Raw genomic sequence first — 18,029 nt, 5'->3', positions numbered from 1 at the left:
AAACATTAAGAATGAACCTGCCCAGCTGGGCGTGGCTCAGCGGTTGAGCGTCGACCTAGGATCCAGGTGATTGGGGTTCGATTCCCGGTCAGGGCACATGCCCGGGTTGTGGGCTCAATCCCCAGTCGGGGATGTGCAGGAGGTGGCCGATCAATGACTCTCATCATTGATGTTTCTATCTCTCTCTCTCTCCCTCTCCTTTCCTCTCTCTGAAATCAATAAAGATATATTTAAAAAAAAAAAAAAAAAGAATGAACCTAAGTGATATCATAAATAGAAAAACTACACATTTTCATCTTTATTACATTTAGGTAAGAGCACTTTAGTTGTCAGGAAGAAGAGTAATACATGAATTAGTGAAATTAAAGTTCTATCTATGATACATTGTGGAAGTTTTCTTTTTTTTACTGCTGATGTTATAACTTGACCATGGCCCTAATCATATCTCAATTGTGGCTCTTAGTATTCATGAATAAATAACTGTTTTTGATTTTTAAAATATGATTTAATTTCTCAAGTTTCCCCATGGATAATTAAACGTAGCCATGTTGACACTAACACTCAAAGAATTAATCATTCATTAAGATGAATTATTATTCCTGAAAATAAATATAAATGGAAATCTAATTAATGATTTTTGACTTTTGTTCCTCTCTGCTTTCAGAGGTAGATGAAATATATTTGACTATGTTCATATAAAGTATAAAAATGCTTTTCTTTGTTATTGAGAATGTATTAGTCACAAAACTGGAAGGTTTTAGTGGTGTGTTTTTTTTTAACTGAATTTCTCCTGAGTGTGGCTGAAAAATATCTCAAGCTTTTAACACCAATTGTAGTGGATAGTATGGGACTAGCATGTCAAACCCAGGAAACTACTACTGTAATGGTGGCTTGGCTATGAAAATATGTGACTGGCACATGAAGAATTTTTTCCTGATGATGCTGGGAAAATTCTGACAGCAATTCTGAACTCCCTAAAACTCTAGCAAGTCCCAGACAGTCTACTGACTAATTTAGTTCAACACTTTGGGGCACAACTAGTACTTAATGAAGTATTTGAGAGGAGCAGTTCCCTGGCACACTTGAGAGCTCCTAATTGGTGAGTTCATTCCTTAGCTTAAAAAAACATCAAATGTATTAAAGGTATCTTAAATCATATTTTTTAACAAAATAGTAAAGTTTAAAGAGTATTTAACATTGTAATTGAGAAAACAACCCAACTATAATTTTCAACTTGACTACAAACTAGTATGATTTATTTCCATAAACTTCACTAGAAATTGACTGCACTCTTTTATTATGTCATAGAAAAATATGAAATATGAAATCAGTTTGCCATTAATGTTGAAGTAATTCCATTAAAATAAAATATTTTAATATTAAGCATTGTTGTTGGTTTTTCTAATGATGTTCAGACTGTAGGCCTATGTCTTACACATTTAGTTAATACTTAAAGCAAATTTACATTTTGAAAGGCAAATTCAAACTGTTGACCACTAGAGGGCCAATGTGTTGCATTAAGCCACGTTTTCCAGATCTGCAATAGTTAAATTCTGTATTTTGACATTTAGGTAGAGGACATATAGTACCTTCAATACGTTTTGCTGGTGGTTTCTTTTCTTCAGGTGATGGTAGCAACAGAGGGATAGGAGGAACAGCTGTAGGAGGGATTTCTGGGGAAAAAATGCCATCATCAGTTATGCGGTTTGGTTTCCCATTTTGTGTGAAGCATAACAAAAAGTCTCATGAATTTCTTTCAGTACTTCAAAAGTTTTATGGTACCAATTCATTAATTGGATAAAATTAAAATAGCATATATTTATATGTAACTACTCTTGCTTTGATTTTTAATTGCACAGTTAAGAACACAACACGAAAGAAAAGGTCCCGGCTCTCTGCTACGGTCTTGCGTTGGCAATTTCGTAATGTAGAATATTGTTGCCCCAAGCCCAGGTGTTTTGGTCCCAGATCTTACCTTCTGGTGGTACAGCTCTGATAGGCATGGTAGGGATTGGAACTCTGGAGTCAGGAATATCTGAAAAGGGACATTTATTGATCAATATTGAGGGACTGAAAACTCAGGTGTAATTTTACTAGACAACTAAGATGTGTTTTGTTTGATTGCTAGGCATTTCCAACAGCGGAACCTAACATATAGACACAAACCATATAGGCAAGTTTTATATGTAACCACATAGGCAAGTTTAGTCCCTGTGAAAATTTCTGTTCTATGGCCATTCCAGTAGTCATGATCCTAGGTATCAGCTGAATGAGACCTTATTATCTCAAATTTCTCACACTCTCAAAGTCTGATGTTTGTATTATTTTCATTAAAAATATTTTACTGAAAAAACAAGAAATAATATTTCTAGATGTTCTAGTCTGGCTTTTTCATTTACAAAATTATACTGAATGTATTGTAAGCAAGGATTGATTTTTCTAAAAACTTACCAGGAGGCTTCATCTCAAGTTTGATTTCTGCAAAAGAAAAAAAAATAACATTTTTATGTTTAGAATTGTCTTGGCAGGCTATTTTGTTTCAAAGACTGCAGTGCGGTTTTAATGTGGTGTTTTCTGACCTTTCGTTGTTAAGTACAGCTCTGCTGTGCTTCTCGCCTCTCCTCTTGGCTCCAGTCGAGCAATGACTGAGTAGACACCTAAGGAAAAGAATCATCGAACTTTTGTTTTCTGATATATTTGTAAATAACACTTCTTTCTTTAGATATAGTATTTATCATTTATACTTCTCTTTCCTAAAAAACTTTTCTATGGAAAATGACAGAGTGCAAGTGTAAACTAGGGTAGAACTATATAAAACAGACAAGCTTTAAATTATATATTCACAGGGACATTGTCAATTAAACTACCTTCGTCATCGGGGGTCACGTTGTGGATGGTCATGTAGTGGCAGCGACCGTCATTCCTGAAGTTGTATTTTTGGCTCTCAGTCAGTTCTGTTGGTCCTTTATACCATGTTACAATGGCATCATCAAAAGACACTTCGCACTCGAAGGTGGCAGACTGATGCTCGCTCACCACGATGTTCTGTATGCGCTTCGTAAACTGAATTGGTTCAGCTGTTTAAGTACAAAGAGAGTTACAATTAGACTGTACAGGAGGAAACGTATTTCAGTGTGCTTCCCCCCTAGATATTTAAAGTCTCCATCTTTTATCCAAATGGAAAACAGCAGAAAAAAATGCTGAAATTATAAAACAAGAAGATAATGTACTTCTTTGCATCAGAAACAAATTATCCCAATACTTAAATGTATTCCTATAGGATCAATGTAAAAAAAGTATAATGAAGTCCCTGAAAATCCTTAAAATATTTACATGAAGGCAATAGTCAAGGGTACTTATAACCCCCCAAAAAAATTACACTTTAAAAAGTTAGTGGAATGACAGGTTCAAAATAATGGAAACAAACTTAATTTTACTCTATAATCAATTCTCTTTTGAAATTCTTTCTTCTGTAAAATAATTTTGCTATTCAGGATCTAGAATTGTTTATTATTTGAAATATATATTTCCTCTGTGAAATAATTTAAATGCAATAAGAAATCTGTACTCTTAAATTTCTGAAGACTCATTTTTATGAGTTCTGAAACCTGCTTGGTAAGCCTCTGTGCGCACACACAAAGGAGCCAACCCACTGAGTATGGCGGGGGTCCACAGTAGGAGAATGTCCTGGAGTGGACGGTCCTTCTCCAAAATTTTATCTGGAAGTCCAGAATTCAATGTATAACAGCACCATGAATATCTTAGATATCATATGTACCCTGGTTAGCTCTTATTTGGTAGGATCATAATAAAATATGCATTATTTAAAAAATGAGAAGTGGTTTCAACTGGATCCTTTAAAGTGAAAACTGTTTAAAGTTTTTGAACTTTAAAATATGATCAGGCATTGGTAGCCATTGTAAAGCAAGTCAGAGAAGTTGAAATGCTTATGTATATAAGAAGTTACATAGTCATATTGCAACAACTATAAATGGGCATCAAAAACTGGACTGAAAGCAGCTGCTATCATTATAGTCAACATGTTGCTCAATACAGTCCAAAGGTGCCTTGAGATAATGCATACAAGCAAATGACTAGGAAGTGAATATTTTTGCTCCTAAGTCTTGAGATTTCACTTTATTTCTGAGATGCAGAAGGTTAGAATATGATCCTCACAAGGAATAATTATTTTTAAAAAATAGCTGCTAATCACACATCATATATCTGTTAATTCTATCTATAAAGTTTCATACAGATAATCTAATTCCTATAAACAAAATATCAACTCCTAGCCAAGATCTTTTAAATATACAGCCATGAAATCGGGTCCTTTTCAAGATTTCTTTCTGGGAATCAGAATCATAGATGTGAGAATTACTGAATTTAGAATTGTAAAGATTTATTGAATTTAACAGAATTATGGAATTTAAGAGAAACAACTATTAAAGAGTCATGCTTAGTTTAGATTGAAATTTGCTTCTGGTCAAAAAGAACTATGCAAAGGAATTGCTACTTGTGTGAATAGTTCCCTTTTGATTTTGTATGAATTTTGAGATGTGAATGAATGCTGTGTGTGTGTGTTGGGAAATACGAACACATCAGTACTCTGGGATATGCCTGATGGTGGGGCTGCAGGGGTCCTGCACACCACTGGCTACTGACCTAGGCCACAATAACTCCAGCTACAGTCTGTCACCCACCTTCAATCCTGAGCTCGGCTGAAGTTTCAAGGTCTTCGTATTTGCAGGTGTATTGCCCCTGATCTTCTGCTCGCACATCGGCAATAGTCAGTTTATGGACTTTGTGTTCCACTTCTGTTTTATGTCTACCTTGGGGTTTAAGAATTCTGCCATTTCTGAACCATTCAGATTTTACATTTGGCACAGAAAACTGACATGTCATGGTGCAAGTCTGGCCTTCCTTCAAAGTAACATCCTGCAGATGCCGTTCCCAAGCAGGCTCTGTTGATATGACACAGTACACATTTTGTTTAATATCACAGGCAGATATGTTCAACAGCTGATTAATCTCACGGGTTTGTTTTTAAAACACACACACACACAAACCCTACTTACCAATTACAGTTAGTTTAGCACTAGCAATGTGTGGGCCACACACCAATCTATAATTTCCCTGATCCTTAAGTTGACAGTTTTTGACTCTGAGTGTATGTCGATCACCATCGATGCTTATTTCAAATTTATCACTGGGTTCCAGTTTGACAGTCCCTTTGTACCATGAAAGCTTGATTTCTGGATAATTAATCTTAATGTCAATTTCAAACACAGCATCATTATCTTTCAAAACTGTCTGATTTTCAATATCCTTTATCAGAGTGACAGGCTAGGAGAATAAAGAATTAAAATGCATTAGTTACTCCTTCCCTTATAATTCCCAATAATAATATGTCCACTTTCTTATTAGCATCCTTAATTTTACCTCTGTCTGTGACAGCCTCTGCTGAATAAATGACACAAGTTCTTCAAATTCCTTTTCTTCTTTCTCTGACTTCTCTAGTTCCTCAATTTCCTGAGAATAAAAGATAAGTATTACATATGAAATAAAATTTGAATTAGAGAATACACGATTATATTCAGCTTCCTTCTTGATGCTGCTTAGATTATATTAAATGATCTTATACAACTATAGGGTTCTGGAAATTCAAAGGGCATATGTTAGAGGTTTCAAATGTGGTCTTCTAAAGATGACGCTACATATAAAAGATCATACCAATCTATGTGTCTCTTCTTCTTGACTTTGCTTTAGCAGTTCAAAAGCTTGAAGAAGGCCGCGGAAGTCAGTGATTCCGTACATGCGGGCATATTTTTCATATTCTTTAGGATCAACATTTTTGAGAAGTTCCATGATATCAATTTCTTCTTCTTCCCCAGAGCCCCTTTTTAAGGTTGGAGCCCTAAGTAAAATAAGAAATAAACATAAATCTCCTATCTTCTACTTATTTTGAGTTGTCTATCATCATTCCAAGATTACAAATGTCAATACAAGATTTTTTCTCTCACAAAGGAATAATTCTGTGTCCTTTATTTAAGAAATGTTAATTTTTATCATGTTAACTGTGAAACAATAAAAAATGTGATTGCGGAATTGGAATGAATTAAGTACAGAAATTTGATCAAGGAGATTTAAAAAGGAAAGCATAGCGAAAACATTTTTGTAAACTTCAGAGCCTAATGAAAGAATTACAAGGACAAATAATAACAGCACTAGAAAGCATTAATAAGGGATAAATATCATACGTCATGGGAAAGTGTATGGAAATTTAATAATCCAGTAATTATGTTGAAGCATAAATTGTGTTGAAATTATTGGTAATTATAAAAAATGTTTAAAATAGTTGATCTAGAAAATAATTCAGAGCATGAGAAATCAAACATGGAAACAAAAATTTCATACCTAAACAAACATACAGGTTTCTATATGGGCCATTTCCTTTGCTTAAAATTTTAATGAAAATTTATCTCATTCTCAAAATGCTCTTGCGATTATTCAGAAACGGATCTTAATGAACCACTAACTTCCACCAGTTACTGTGTATTTGCTTATCATTTTCTGTTAAAATGTCTGTGTTCTATGCTCTTTTGTAATCTGAATCTTGAAGTGGATGGTCCGTGCCTCTTGGGAGATCTCTTTTGTGAGTGGAAAATTACTTGTTGTTTTTAATTGAACTTACTTTTTCAGCATTGCTCTAAGATCTCCTTCAATTTTCTCTTGCTTCTTCCTCTCGTCCACCTGTAGGTTAACATTGCTTTCAATTTCGCCGTGTTTATTAAAAGCAACACATCGGTATAACCCTGAATCGGTTTTTGTGGTGTCTCTGATCTCCAGCTTTGCTTCATCGCCTTTCTGGTGGATAGAGACACGACCTCCTTGGTTCAGTTGTCTCCATTTCCCTTTTGTCCACTTAACATTAGGGATTGGATCACCACCAACTTTTGCAATGAATGTTGCTGTGGTTTCTAAGGAATAGTGAAAACAAATAAAAAACTTAATTTTCCAAAATCAGTTTTTCCAAAATTCAATCAGTAGTAAAATGCACAAGATAGATGGAGATGTATTTTTTATGGAGTACTCACTTTCTACCACTCTGATGCTCTGAGGTTCTGATACGAAGAAGAGTTTCCCGTCTACCGCTGCTTTCTTAGCTGCTGGCATGGCAGCTGGTTTGTCTAAAAAAACACATTTATGTGTTTTGTTATCACAATTACCTTAAGATTGTAATAAATAATTGTCTTTGTAAAATAACTTTTAGGAGTTTGGCAGAGTCAAAAATATGCATTCTAGAACTCATTGTATATGAGAGTGGATTGCGGAAGATAAAGCAGTTTCATGTGCATTTATAACTAGTTGTAGCTGTCGCATGCAGGTTGAACTATAATCATATCAGTAGTTTCAAATCTTATAGTTCTAGACTTGGTTTTATTATACAGATTTCTGCCAGGGCTGTGACAGCAGGCTACCTTATGTCACATGATTACAGCATCATTTTGGAATTTTACTTAATTTTACCCTCTTATATATGGTGAAAAGAGGTTCAAGAAATATGATGGTGGACTTGGGGTAATTCCAGACAATTTTTATTGAAATTATTTCCATTGAATTGTTTAATACTTTAATTCTAATAAGGAGATTGTAAATTGCAAATGAGCAATAACTAATGTTTCTAAAAATCTAATTCCATTCTTATGTAAATTGCAAAAAGCAAAAAAATATAAGTAGTTGTTGGCTTAATCTTAATAATACTTCAGAGGCAGCTGTACCTTTAATGGTCACTTTTGATTTGGAGGTGTCACTTCCAGCCGCATTTGAGGCTTTACACACATAATCTCCCGCATCTGCTTTAGCCACATCCTTGAGTTCCAGCATAGCGGTCCCGCTAGCAAAGCTGAAGCTGCATCTGTCTGAAGACTTGATTTCCTTGCCAGCCTTCAACCACTGGATCCTGATTGGTTCCGAACCCTGGACGTGGCAGCTGAGCTGCAGGAATTCTCCTTCAATCACTGTTACTGGACTAAGATGCTGATCAAACACAGGTGGCTTCTTAGGTTCTGGAATTAAAAAGGCACTTGTAAACATAAAATAAAAAGGAACACAAAAGGAACATAAAGGCAAATAAGTATTACATTCCAGAAAAGAAACAAATTTTGCCTCTAACAGGTAACACTGGTTGCTGCAGTAGAACTGAATCATGTGCCTAGTTGATTTCTCTCTGAAGTCCATGAATTAAAAAAAATAAAGGTTTAAAAACAAGCAAAGACCAGATGCCATATTGCCCATATATCACTCATGCACCTATACCCCAATCAAACCCTGCAAACATTGCCATGAGAGTTATTATAACTTCTATGCACACTATTGGTTCTCTCAAACCTGGGTACAGCTGCGTTTTCACTGATCTCTAAAATCTAAGGGCTTATTGGGGAATTCTTTTAATCTAAATTAGAAATTCTTGCTACCCTCTGGGAAAGAAAGCCAACATTTGAATAATTCATGAGCCCATATCTGAATACATGATTTTCTCTGATGTTCATCGTTAGCTATTAAATGCAGAAAATCCAATCTTTGCCCAAAGGATTTAGGGGTTGAAGTTCAGTGTGCAAATCAAAACCAATGAAGAAGACAACACATAACATGGTAGGAAGGCCATGTACAACTCAGTGTTACACAATGATTTTATTCAGGGGTCCTAAAACCTATATATATGAATAAGGCAACATTCGTGATTGCAAAGATTAAAACTTCTGATGTCTACTTTTTTTTCTTAACTCTATAGATAAATAGCCTCAGAATTCCATAGAATGTTCTATCTACCTAATGGCAAAAACATTAGGAATGTAAATCATGAGTATAAGCTACTGTTAAGCATATGTTTTTCATTTTACTAATGATGTTTTAAAACTAAACAAGCTTAAACCCTATTAAATGAGCGATAAAATTTGAATTTTAAGACAACTCAAAAAAAAAAAAAGACAGCTTAATATTAGCCTATTAATGATATTAACCTATTATCTGTGTCCCCTGATATGGCTAACTACATCACCAGAGTTGGTAGTCAATTAAAAGCTGCTTTGTAACTCGAAAATTTGTAATTTGTAAAATGGTTTTGATGAATCTGTATCATACTCATCTGGGTGAATACATTACAGTCAGAGGATCAGACTGAGAAGATCCCCTTAAACAATACAGTCTATTTCTTTGCCTCAAGCTATGACTATGTATTTAAAAATGTCTTCCATAATGATATGCAATAATATCATTCCACTCATCTATTTTTTTTTTTCATTTTAAGCAAATTTACTGTTATTTGGGATTAATGTTCATTTATAGGCTAAAAGCTTTGGGCAATATATGTCAAATAATAATCCTTTAGAAATATACTTAGAAAAGAGAATGTTCCAGAATGCGAAAAAACTTATAATATGCAAAGCTGATGCACTATTCAATGATAAAAATTTAAGAATATGTGAAAATAAGTGTGTTTCATAAAAATGTATATGTCACTTTTTCATGAATTTCAAAGAATTTTGGGATGTGATTTACTAGCCAAGATTTTTTAGTCCAGCTATCATATGACACCTACTTATCTGAGCCATGTAATTAAATTACAAACAATATATATTTTAAGTAAACATAGGAATTATGTTAGGTCAATTAAATAATGTATATTTATATCCATGATAATTACATGGTCAACAGAGTCGAAGAAGAAATGCACATGTCAGTGGCAATGTACATGACCATCTCATAGGCAGAGAAGAAAAACCCAACAGCCAGGGGGCCGTGCAGATAACTAACCTTTGATGACAATTGAAGATGTACAGAGAGCGGAGCCTGCATCATTTGACACTTTGCAAGTGTACAAACCAGCATCGCCCATGCTCGCCTTCTTGACTTGCAGCAGCAGTATGTTGTTCTTGAACGTGATGTCACAGTTAGAAGTTGGATGTATCTCTACGTTATTCTTGTACCAAGCAACAGTGATAGGCTGGGAACCAGCAACACGGCCCTCAAGTTTGAAAGAATTCCCTTCTGTTTCTTCTACTGTCTCTGAGAGCTTTTTAGTGAAACTTGGAGGGATTAACCGCTCTGTAAGAAATTGTAGGATATATGAAGTGGAATCCAGAAGCAGTTATTAATATAAGGTTTTTCAAGAAAAAGAAGTCATATTTTTCATTTAAAGTCAGTGCTGACCAACTAAATATAGAATATCAGTGTGTGTTCCTAAACATTTCAGCCTCCTTCCAAAGCTTATTCTAAACTGTTAGAGGACTGAAGGGATAGATGATAAAAATAACTAAGGACCATTTACAGAACCAGATAGTTGTAAAAAAAAAATAAACGGGAGGTTGGTCTTGTGATTATGTAGAATATGTAAAATTTTAGAGAACAACAGATTTAAAAAGTTCACTTCTTCTTGAGAGGAACTTATTTCCTTTTAATCATTTTTATGCCATTTGTTTAAAAATGTGTCCTAAATTTCATCTGTCTTAATAAAAACCGCACCCTCAATATAGAACATAATATGATTACATTTTGTCAGACCCCATGCAAGATAAATGATACCTTTTATGTTAAGTTGAGCTGCGCAGGAGTCCTTTCCCACTTCATTCACAGCATGGCAGGAGTATTGTCCTGAGTCTCCCCTGTCTACTTTTAGAATTGTCAGGTGGGCAGTGTTTTCCAGGTAACTAATCTGGTAGTTGCCACCACTTCTTATCTCTCGGCTGTCTTTGGCCCAGCTGACCTTTATCGGTTGTGTCCCAGTAACGTGGCACTCAAAGTCCGCACTTTCTCCCACCACGGCATCCACAGGGGCAACACGGATGTCAAAGAAGGGTGGGTTCTTCCCCTCTAAGAGTTGAGCAGAAAGACAAGGTTTCAGACTCCCTATCTGGACCATTCCAGTTTACAGAAATCATGATGCTTTCTCCCTTGTTTCGTATTTGATTGTAAAACTTTTAACTACAGAAATAGAAAGAAGTTTAAGAATCCACAAACCTGTGAGGATGAGTCTGGCGCTAGACGATGCAGACCCAATAGGATTTGTAGCTGTGCAAGAATACTGGCCTGCAAGGCCCCGATCTGTTTTAAAAATATTGAGAGTGGCTACGTTGTCTAAAAATGATGTTTGTACATTTGGGCCATCTTTCAAAGGCTTGCCATCTTTATACCAAGACACTGAGAGAGGCTCTGATCCACTTATGGCACATTCAAAAACAACCGGCAGCCCAACCGTTTCTTGAACATCTCTCAATTGCCGAGAAAATGACGGTGGAAGTTTTTGCTCTGTAGGAACAGGATTAAAGTAATAAATACCTCTAGACATTTTAAATTTATTGAATATTTTCATAATTAATGTTATATAGATAATGCTATTTCTATAATTATATCAGGAAGTATTAACATTTCTAGAATGAACTTGGACCCAAAGAAAAACGTAAACTTTTGGAGTAAAAGTGTCACCCTGAGGCCAACTTAATGCCCAGTAGGGACAAAGATATGTGAGCCAATAGAGAGCTTGACTGGCTCAGGTACATTTCCAGGTATGCAGCAGATTCTCCTACTTTTCAAGACTATCTCCTTGCAATTTGAATGATATACTCATAGGGTGGGATTTTAAAAATATGATCCCTCACTTTTCTTAAACATTTAATTATAGAGACAAAGGATTACATGATCCTTCCAACTGAAGATTTAGTCATCTTATCTCTCTCTGTAAAGGCAATAGAAAAAGATAAGCCGCTAATTATAGATGGAATTATGAAAGCAGAACATTTTCCATTTGGAAAGAATTTCCTAAAAAGAAGGCCCTCACCAGATATTTTAAACCTTGTTCAAAAGAAATTCAAATTCATTCACTTCTGAAATATTGCAATCACCTTGAACAGTAAGGAACGTTGACGAAGAAACTTCTCCCACACTGTTCTCGGCTCTGCAGATATATTCTCCGCTATCATGACTGCCAACCTGGTTGAAAACCAGTGTAGCAACATTGTTCCTGAAATGCATCTTGGAGGTGGCAGTGGGTCTCAACTTTGTATCTCCTTTGTACCAGGACACTGTAATTTCAGGGGTCCCTGCAAGTTGGCATTGTAAAGAGGCAGAATCTCCAACAGTCACCTTGACAGGCTCCAACTGCTTGACAAAATATGGTGGTTCTGCAGGCAAGAGAGATAACGAGTCATGAAGGAGACAGGCCAGCATGATTATTTATATATAGAGATAGGAATGTACAGTCACAACAAACCTAGGATCTGTATTTGTGCTGAACAGGAATCTTTTCCAGAAGCATTTTCAATGTAGCAGTTGTACTGCCCTGAGTCTTCCACTGTGGTACTTGGAATTTCCAGGATTGAGGATTTTTCAGTTGTCGTTATATTACACCTCTGAGAAGGAGTTATATTTATGCCATTTTTCTTCCATGTAACTGAAATGGGAGGAGTTCCAGTGTATGTGCCCTCTAGGATCAGGGGTTTCCCTTTCTCAAGGCTGTAATCATTGAGTCTCTTCACAAATTTAGCTGGGGCTATAAATGAATTGGAAATATGAAATCAAACACACATACACACAGATGCAGGCATGTCTATTAAGTTGTGTATGTTAACTGTGAAGGTGCAGGAAAGCAGTCAAACAAACCTTTGACATAGAGATGTGTTGTACAAGAAGCTTTCCCAGCTTCATTGGTGACTATGCAGGTGTATTCTCCACTTTGTGAAGTGTCTACATCAAACAGCTCCAGTTCGGCAACTGACTCTTCCAAAGACACATTGCATCTGTCCCCTGGTACTAGTTCACTGCTGCCCTTGAACCAGCTGACACTGAAAGGAGGTGTTCCCTTTATGATGCTTGTGAAAGTCACATTGGCTCCAGTTAAAACATCCATGGCATCAGGTTTCTGAACAAAAGATGGTGGTTCTGAACAAAAAAGCACACAGCAGAAAAATTTAATATTTTTGACTTGCGATGATCAAAGTGCTTATAAATTATGAAATGCAGTTCTACTTTTACTGTATTTTTAACTGACCTCTCACAGTCAAAGGAGCACTGCACTCATCAGAACCAGCCACATTAGTAGCTACACAGGTGTAGTCGCCGGCATCTGATTCCTCCAGCATGTTCACAGTTAAAGCACAAGTGTTATCTGTCAGGGTGGTCTGGTATTTCCTCCCACTGCTGATCTCATTTCCCTCATGGAACCAGGAGACAGAGATTGGAGGTGATCCATAGACTTTGCACTCCATTACAACGGAGGAACCGGACAGACCATTTGTTTCTTTCAATTTTCTTGTGAATGAAGGAGGAATGGTTCGGTCTAAATGCGATAAAAGTCAAACAAACAAGGGGCATCAGTTATAAAATGATTTGAGAAGAGAATTACTGCCTTTTTGATGGAATATACCTAGATCCATTTGGCTCTTTTGTGAGGGTATCAAAGAATTCCCTATAGGCTCACACAATCGAAAGCCTTGAGCATCAATGGGCAGGATGTACTAGTTCACTTGCTGGGGATTTGGGTTTCTCTTTGCTGTGACTCATTATATGGTGAACTATTCCAGCATAAGTGATAGTAGACCACTTTATTCTTATCCAGGGATTAAGTTTTACTCCTACCACCCCGAATTGTGGAAATTCCTCCGTGAGAAAGGGATATAACTTTTGAACTTGGTTTTCTCCTAACTCCATAGTTACATTACCTCTGACTTTGCTGATTCAGAGGATGTCAGACTCATGTCATGCTGTAGAACATGGGTCTTCCCATACACATATATGCAAATCAAGAACTACATTATAGCAACACTAAAACAAAAGCTTAACCAACCAACCTGAAACTTGAACTGAAACTGTGCAGCTCTCTTTGCCAACAGGGTTTTGCACCTCAAAACTGTATACCCCACTGTCACTGGGTGCCACGTTGATAATCTTAAGGCCAGATACTTTGTTAAAGAAGCTTATTTTGTATTTGCTGTCACTTGTCAGTTCTTTTCCATCCTTAAACCACTTAGTGCTGAGTTCAGGTGTGCCAGTGACAATGCACTCCAATGTACAGGTGTCTCCTGTGGTAACTTTTATGGATTCTGGCTTTTCCACAATTGCTGCAGGTTCTAAAATGAGATGAAATTGCATCCAAAGTTTAAAATCAAATTGAAAAACTAGAGAAAACGTGGACACTGGTAAGTGTATACCTTGTGTTCATAATAACATCCTATTTGTACTAACCAAGAACGGACAGTGTGGCGAAGCACTCTTGCATTCCAGCATCGTTTTTGATCTGGCAGGTGTACTTCCCAGCATTGGCTATTTCTGCTCTTGAAAACTGTAGGGTTGCAGTATTTTCTGAATAAGAAATCCATATGTTGTCACTTTCTCTAACAATTTCCCCCTTATCTTTGAACCACACCACCGAAATGGGCTCAGCGCCTTCAATGGTAGTCTGTAGCTGAACTTCTGCACCAGCAATGGTAGACAGGTCACTGAGCTTCTTCACAAATCTTGGTGGTGCTGATGAAAAAGAGGCATAGCATTGATTTAAAATGTGTGGGATAAACAGCATTTCCCTTCACTCATGAATGCTAGGAATCAAAGTAGCGATGGTGTGTTGTTTTCATATTTTAAATAAGAGGCATTTTTGGTAAATGAGAGATGGGACACATTAGAGTTTGTAGGAAGAAGAAAGAGCTGAACGTTTTGTCTTCTCCAGCTTTCTAAGTTCAATCAAAACCTTTTGGAAAAATTGTTGAAAAGAATACTTGGTAGGATTTAGAAATGGGATGCACCCTAAACAAAAAGATTTGGAAAGGGAAAGGTAGAAGAGACAGCTAGTGATAAAGAACAGCTAAGGGACCAACAGAATATTAATATTAGAAGGAAAATAGGAAGCGGAAGAGAATGAAGTCACTCTAACCTTTCAGAGTGATAGAACCGACACAAGTGTCACTGCCCACATCATTCGTGGCTTTGCACTGATATTCTCCAATGTCTGCAGTGTCGACATTCAGGATGTGAATGCTCGTAAGGAAGTTCTCAGACATTATCTTGTACTTCTTGCCACTCCTAAGTTCTCTCTTGTCTTTGTGCCAAGAAACTTGAAATGGGGGAGTACCCTGAAGCTCACATTCAAGATGAACATCAGTTCCTTTCAGTGTCTCAATCGAATGAGGCTTTTTGCGGAAAATGGGTGGTTCTAAAATTGGAAGGTAATTAGGTTAGGAAAAAAAAAGAAAGAAAAATTAGGATGTATTTTGCAAGTGTATAGTTACAAGTAAGAATCAGTTTTCCATTCCATCGCAGAGAAAACATCAATTTCAATTTTATATTGTATCCTTTAAAAATTTTAAGACTTTGGAAGAGATTCAAACAAGGTATTAAGAGGACAACTAGAAAGGAGGCTAACATGAAAAACACAAAGGAAGAGCAAGATCTGACCTTTAACTTTTAAGGATGTGCTGCTGCTTGCACTGCCCGCTGCATTGCGGGCCTCACATGTGTAGTCACCGCTGTCTTCAACACTGAGATGGTGCATTTCCAACACTGCCACCGAGTCAAGGAATGACATTCTGAATTTACTGCTCTCTTGAATTTCAGTTTCATCTTTGTACCACAATACTCTGATTTCTGGAGACCCTCCTATTTTACATTCATATCTTGTGTTTTCATCCTGCTTTACAATTCTTGAAGGTTCTAGCTTTTTAATGAACCTGGGTGGTTCTATGGAACCAAGAGGAAAAACACAAGGTAAGGGATGGGAAAGACACATATAACTCATGGTGAAGTAAAAAGAGGAATCTCTGCCAAACAGGTTTTTAGGTACATTTATTATTGCAAGCACCCACATCAAATATCAATGAGGAAGGAAGGAAGCAAAGACATTAATTCCTATTGTGTAACCCTCCCAATAAAAGAATCACTTTTCTAGTGCAAGATCAAAGGCAGAGCGTGTATCTGTTGGCAGAAGCACTCTGAAGCTCACAGGGAAGGAGAGTTTTATTCCTTCCTGTATGTGAATCAGTAGAGGACTCTCTATTTCCTATGGCTGAAAAGATATCAGCTATGTACCATGACATGTCAGAATAGCAAATTGCATCAGATATCTTAATATTTTTGAAGTGCCACTTTCTTTTATAGGCTTTAGATATTTCTTCAACCTGCATAATTTCCCTTCGAAGTGGGGAGAGCAATGCTTTCTTCATTAACTGAAGCAAAAAATTCAAGCTTAGGGGTAGTCAGCCATATACCATAGAGCAAGTGGGCGAACTCTATTTTAATTTTAAGATATTTATAAACCACTACCACCACAAAAATCCTTAATAATGCTCTACTGGTTGACCAGTAGTCCACTGAGTTAAGTATTTAATTCCTGACAACAGCAGCCATGAACACGTTACGGAAAGAAATGGCTGTCTTCCATAATGTTGGATATTGATGTACTCCCCACACCCCTGACTTCCACGATCATTTAAGTGGGGCCAATGGAGGAAAAGCTACTGACATAATTAATCTGGACTCTTCTTGAAGGGTTTGATAGTTTGGGGCTCTGCTGTCCCTTAGAAGGACAAAATCTATTCATTTAATAACTATTGTGGAAAATAAATCATTTGAGATAACTTCTTTGTGTCCTATGACAACTTCCTTCAAACTTGGATTTTTTTGCAATTTTGTGAAAAGCTTTTGTTCACTCTCTCTCTAATCTCTATTTTTAGCCTTTAATTTTTTTTTTTAAACTTGACCCCATTTGGAAGTCCCTGGATCCACATGATCACATCTACTTACTAAACCATGATCCTAAACATAACTTTCAAGCTCACCCTTCCTCTTATATTTTAAGATATTGAAAATGTAAAAGAGACTTTGCTACTTTACTCAAACAAGTACCTTGTACACCCAATTGAGCAGAACAAGAGTCTTTTCCAGCTGCGTTGCTCGCGTAGCAGGTATACTGCCCAGCATCGCCTTTGCCTACTTTGAGGACTGTCAGAGTGGCAGTATTTTCAACCAAAGTCATCTTGTAGTTGCCTCCAGGGCGAATCTCTCGGTTATCTTTGGCCCAAGTGATTTTGATTGGTGCAGTTCCAGTTACATGACATTTAAAAGAACCACTTTCTCCAAGAGCAAGATCTACTGATATAGGCTTTAGATCAAAGAAAGGAGGCACTTCATGCTCTGAAAAGAATGAAGACCAACATAGTGACTTCAGTTTTCATGCTCTCAGACAGAGAAGAAACAAAGTGGCACCAGAGTTTGGTGGCCCAGAGCAGTGAAGCTCCATTATGATGAAGAAGGTATTATGATGAGCTACTCACCTGAGAGGATGAGCTTGGCACTGGATGAAGCAGTTCCAAGAGGATTAGAGGCTGAGCAATTGTACTGACCAATGTGGCTCTGGTCAGTTTGCAAAATCTGAAGAGTTGCTACATTATGAACAAAAGATGTTTGCAAGTTAGAATCATCTTTCAAAAGTACCCCATCTTTGTACCAAGACACTTGAAGAGGTTCTGAGCCATTGATGCGACATTCAAATGCAACTGGGAAGCCAAGAGTCTCATGGACATCCTTCAGTTTTCTTGCAAAAGTAGGTGGAAGTTTGCGCTCTGTAAAGAAGTTACAGATAGACCTTATTTACAAGAGAGAAAGTATCTACAACACATTTCAGTCCATTAAAATTTTTATGTTTTTAAGAAAATGGATGTCAACACACAGCAAAACTTGTTAAGCAAAACCATCATCACCTTTGATAACAAGCACAGCTGAAGAAGCGACTGCCCCCACACTGTTCTCTGCCTTGCATGTATATTCTCCCACATCACTATGGTCCACCTTGTTGATTATTAAGGAGGCAACGTTATTTTTGAATTGCATTTTGTATGCAGGAGCTGATCGTAGCTTTGTGTGTTCTTTATACCAAGAAATTATAATTTCTGGGGTTCCATCCACTTTACACTGTAAAGTTGTAGGTTCTCCAATGGCTGCTTCCATGTGTTCCAGAGGTTCAATAAAATAAGGTGGTTCTAAGGTAC

The 18,029-nt window shown here is 36.8% G+C and overlaps 1 protein-coding gene across 1 annotated transcript in view; it reads right to left on the bottom strand.

The window, feature by feature from the left end:
- LOC308559674 (titin-like) overlaps positions 1–18,029 on the bottom strand; it is a 269,782-nt gene that overhangs the window by 161,854 nt on the left and 89,899 nt on the right. The window contains 26 exon segments of the mRNA XM_081142718.1: positions 1,590–1,673; positions 1,976–2,035; positions 2,452–2,478; positions 2,580–2,657; positions 2,868–3,077; positions 4,701–4,961; positions 5,076–5,343; positions 5,440–5,529; positions 5,731–5,914; positions 6,692–6,977; positions 7,095–7,187; positions 7,779–8,066; positions 9,814–10,104; positions 10,582–10,869; positions 11,017–11,304; positions 11,898–12,176; positions 12,266–12,544; positions 12,655–12,933; positions 13,043–13,330; positions 13,842–14,120; positions 14,236–14,517; positions 14,921–15,199; positions 15,442–15,723; positions 16,888–17,175; positions 17,316–17,603; positions 17,742–18,020. Coding sequence (XP_080998844.1) covers positions 1,590–1,673; positions 1,976–2,035; positions 2,452–2,478; positions 2,580–2,657; positions 2,868–3,077; positions 4,701–4,961; positions 5,076–5,343; positions 5,440–5,529; positions 5,731–5,914; positions 6,692–6,977; positions 7,095–7,187; positions 7,779–8,066; positions 9,814–10,104; positions 10,582–10,869; positions 11,017–11,304; positions 11,898–12,176; positions 12,266–12,544; positions 12,655–12,933; positions 13,043–13,330; positions 13,842–14,120; positions 14,236–14,517; positions 14,921–15,199; positions 15,442–15,723; positions 16,888–17,175; positions 17,316–17,603; positions 17,742–18,020 — 5,898 coding nt within the window.

The sequence above is a fragment of the Miniopterus schreibersii genome, assembly GCF_964146895.1.
Source record: "Miniopterus schreibersii genome assembly, chromosome: 7".
Classification (NCBI taxonomy): Eukaryota; Metazoa; Chordata; class Mammalia; order Chiroptera; family Miniopteridae; genus Miniopterus; species Miniopterus schreibersii.
The sequence above is the reverse complement of the archived record's forward strand: the minus strand, read 5'-3'. Positions and strand labels throughout refer to the sequence as shown.